The sequence below is a fragment of the Hyposmocoma kahamanoa genome, unplaced genomic scaffold (genome assembly GCF_003589595.1).
Source record: "Hyposmocoma kahamanoa isolate Upper Pololo Valley unplaced genomic scaffold, ASM358959v1 62, whole genome shotgun sequence".
Lineage (NCBI taxonomy): Eukaryota > Metazoa > Arthropoda > Insecta > Lepidoptera > Cosmopterigidae > Hyposmocoma > Hyposmocoma kahamanoa.
The window spans coordinates 19,554,705-19,556,550 of NW_020653850.1; the positions used below are offsets into that span (position 1 = coordinate 19,554,705).

The 1,846-nt window shown below is 41.2% G+C and overlaps 1 protein-coding gene across 1 annotated transcript; it reads left to right on the forward strand.

Moving 5' to 3' along the window:
- The first annotated feature begins 624 nt into the window (after positions 1–624).
- LOC113229803 lies at positions 625–1,614 on the forward strand. Its single transcript, XM_026463483.1, has 3 exons — positions 625–804; positions 1,034–1,201; positions 1,264–1,614. Exons 1-3 carry the CDS (start codon positions 625–627, stop codon positions 1,612–1,614), a joined length of 699 nt encoding a protein of 232 aa, XP_026319268.1.
- Positions 1,615–1,846: the final 232 nt, after the last annotated feature.

The window sequence follows — 1,846 nt, forward strand, 5'->3', positions numbered from 1 at the left end:
TTGGTGGGCTGTTAGCACTGTGGACATTACTTACGAAGGTCCCAGTTTCAACTGCCATGCCGGTGAGATCCAGTTACGAAACAAACTTAGTAAATCAGTTCTGAGTAGTTGATAGCTCCACCGAAGTTAAATTTGTTGTTATGCCACTCCCTTTTAGGGCTCTTACTTTGAGACTATGTAATTAATGTGAAGATTCTGGCATCTATTGTTATTTATATCACAAAGTTTATACAGGAGGGTGGCTGGATCTTCAAAACGATTATGATTTTCAAAGTCATAGGCATGAACTTAATTCAAATTTCTGCACCGACGAAGCGGGTATTAAGATGGACCAACACAATGAATAATAACCTATTTTTTTTATAAGTTTTCACCCATTTATTTGGGTAGGCAAAGGTTCTACTTTACAGCCTTTCCATATATTAGTATATTTTCCTTGTTTTGTAACCTATAGCACACCCCGGACACTCCATACAAAGTTCGAAAATAATTTACCTACTACTACATACAGCAAGGCGCTATCTGCACACGCGCAAACTACTACTATTTATTACGTTACGTGGTCAGATATTTACAGTATTTCTATTATAGAATCCTAATAAATACACACGTTCATTACGTATTATGTTCATCGATCTGTCAGGGGATCAAGGCAGAGCCACTCCAACCAAGAGATACAACACGGAGGCTTTACCTCAAATACTACCGTGCGAAGTTGCTAAAGCTCTTTATTACATGAAGGCAGAAAAGTCTCCTGGCGAGGACAGGATCACAGTTGAACTTCTTTGTGCTGAGGGAAAGCCAGTACTCTTGAACCTTAATAATCTTTTTAACAAAGTCTTACAAGAAACTCGAACACAAAGACAATGGAAGAACGCGTTAGTCAAAAATTTTACAAAAAAAAAAGGGGGATATAACCAAATTGAGTAACTACCGCCCTATTAGTTTATTGTCCCAAATTTACAAACTGTTTTCAAAATTAGTAACAAACCGCATCACTCGTCAACTTGATGAATGCCAGCCTATCGAACAGGCCGGCTTTCGAAGTGGCTTCTCCACCACAGACCACATCCAGACGGTGAAACAGTTGATGGAGAAGTATCACGAGTACAACGGACCCATTGTCATGACTTTCGTTGATTATGAACAGGCCTTCGACAGTGTCGAACATTTCGCTGTGTTCCACGCTCTCTATCGCACTGTAACATCGACTCTCGCTACATAGATGTACTTCGGGAGCTGTATTCATCTTAAACTCTACAGGTTCGAATGCATGAACTAACCAACCCTGTACCAATCAAAAGGGGAGTGTGGCAGGGAGACATAATTTCGCCAAAACTGTTTACTTCTGTCCTACAAGACGTAGTAAAAACACTTCATTGGACGAAATATGGCGTTAACATCAATGGAGTCTTCCTGTCCTACTTACGGTTTGCAGACGACCTAGTATTCTTTGCTAACGATCTCCGGCGTATGCTGCAACAACTATATGATGATTCTATGTGGGTGGGCCTCAAGATGAATATGTACAAGACTAAGGTTATGGCGAACATTTCCAACGTCACAAATCCAAGTGTCACAGTTGGAAGTGAGATGTTGGAGATCGTCGATTAAGACGTATCTCGGGCATATTTTATCTTTTGGAAAGGAGCATCAAATGAAGGAGATCACCAGAAGAATTCAGCTTGGGTGGGCCGCGTTTGGCAAGTTGGACGACATTCTTAAGTCAGCTAAAATTCCACAATGTCTGAAGACTCGTCTACTATGACATACGGTGCCGAGACATGGACACTCACGCAGGAGGCTGTGTATAGGATGGGTTGCACCTCTGTGCAACACAGCTCTA

What these genes read in the sequence shown, in the direction of transcription:
- LOC113229803 (XM_026463483.1), top strand. Translation starts at nt 625, where the DNA reads ATGTTCATCGATCTGTCAGGGGATCAAGGCAGAGCCACTCCAACCAAG. An exon ending in TTTGTGCTGAGGGAAAGCCA is followed by an intron (nt 805 to 1,033) that starts GTACTCTTGAAC and finishes CCTATCGAACAG; the next exon opens with GCCGGCTTTCGAAGTGGCTT. An exon ending in TCCACGCTCTCTATCGCACT is followed by an intron (nt 1,202 to 1,263) that starts GTAACATCGACT and finishes TAAACTCTACAG; the next exon opens with GTTCGAATGCATGAACTAAC.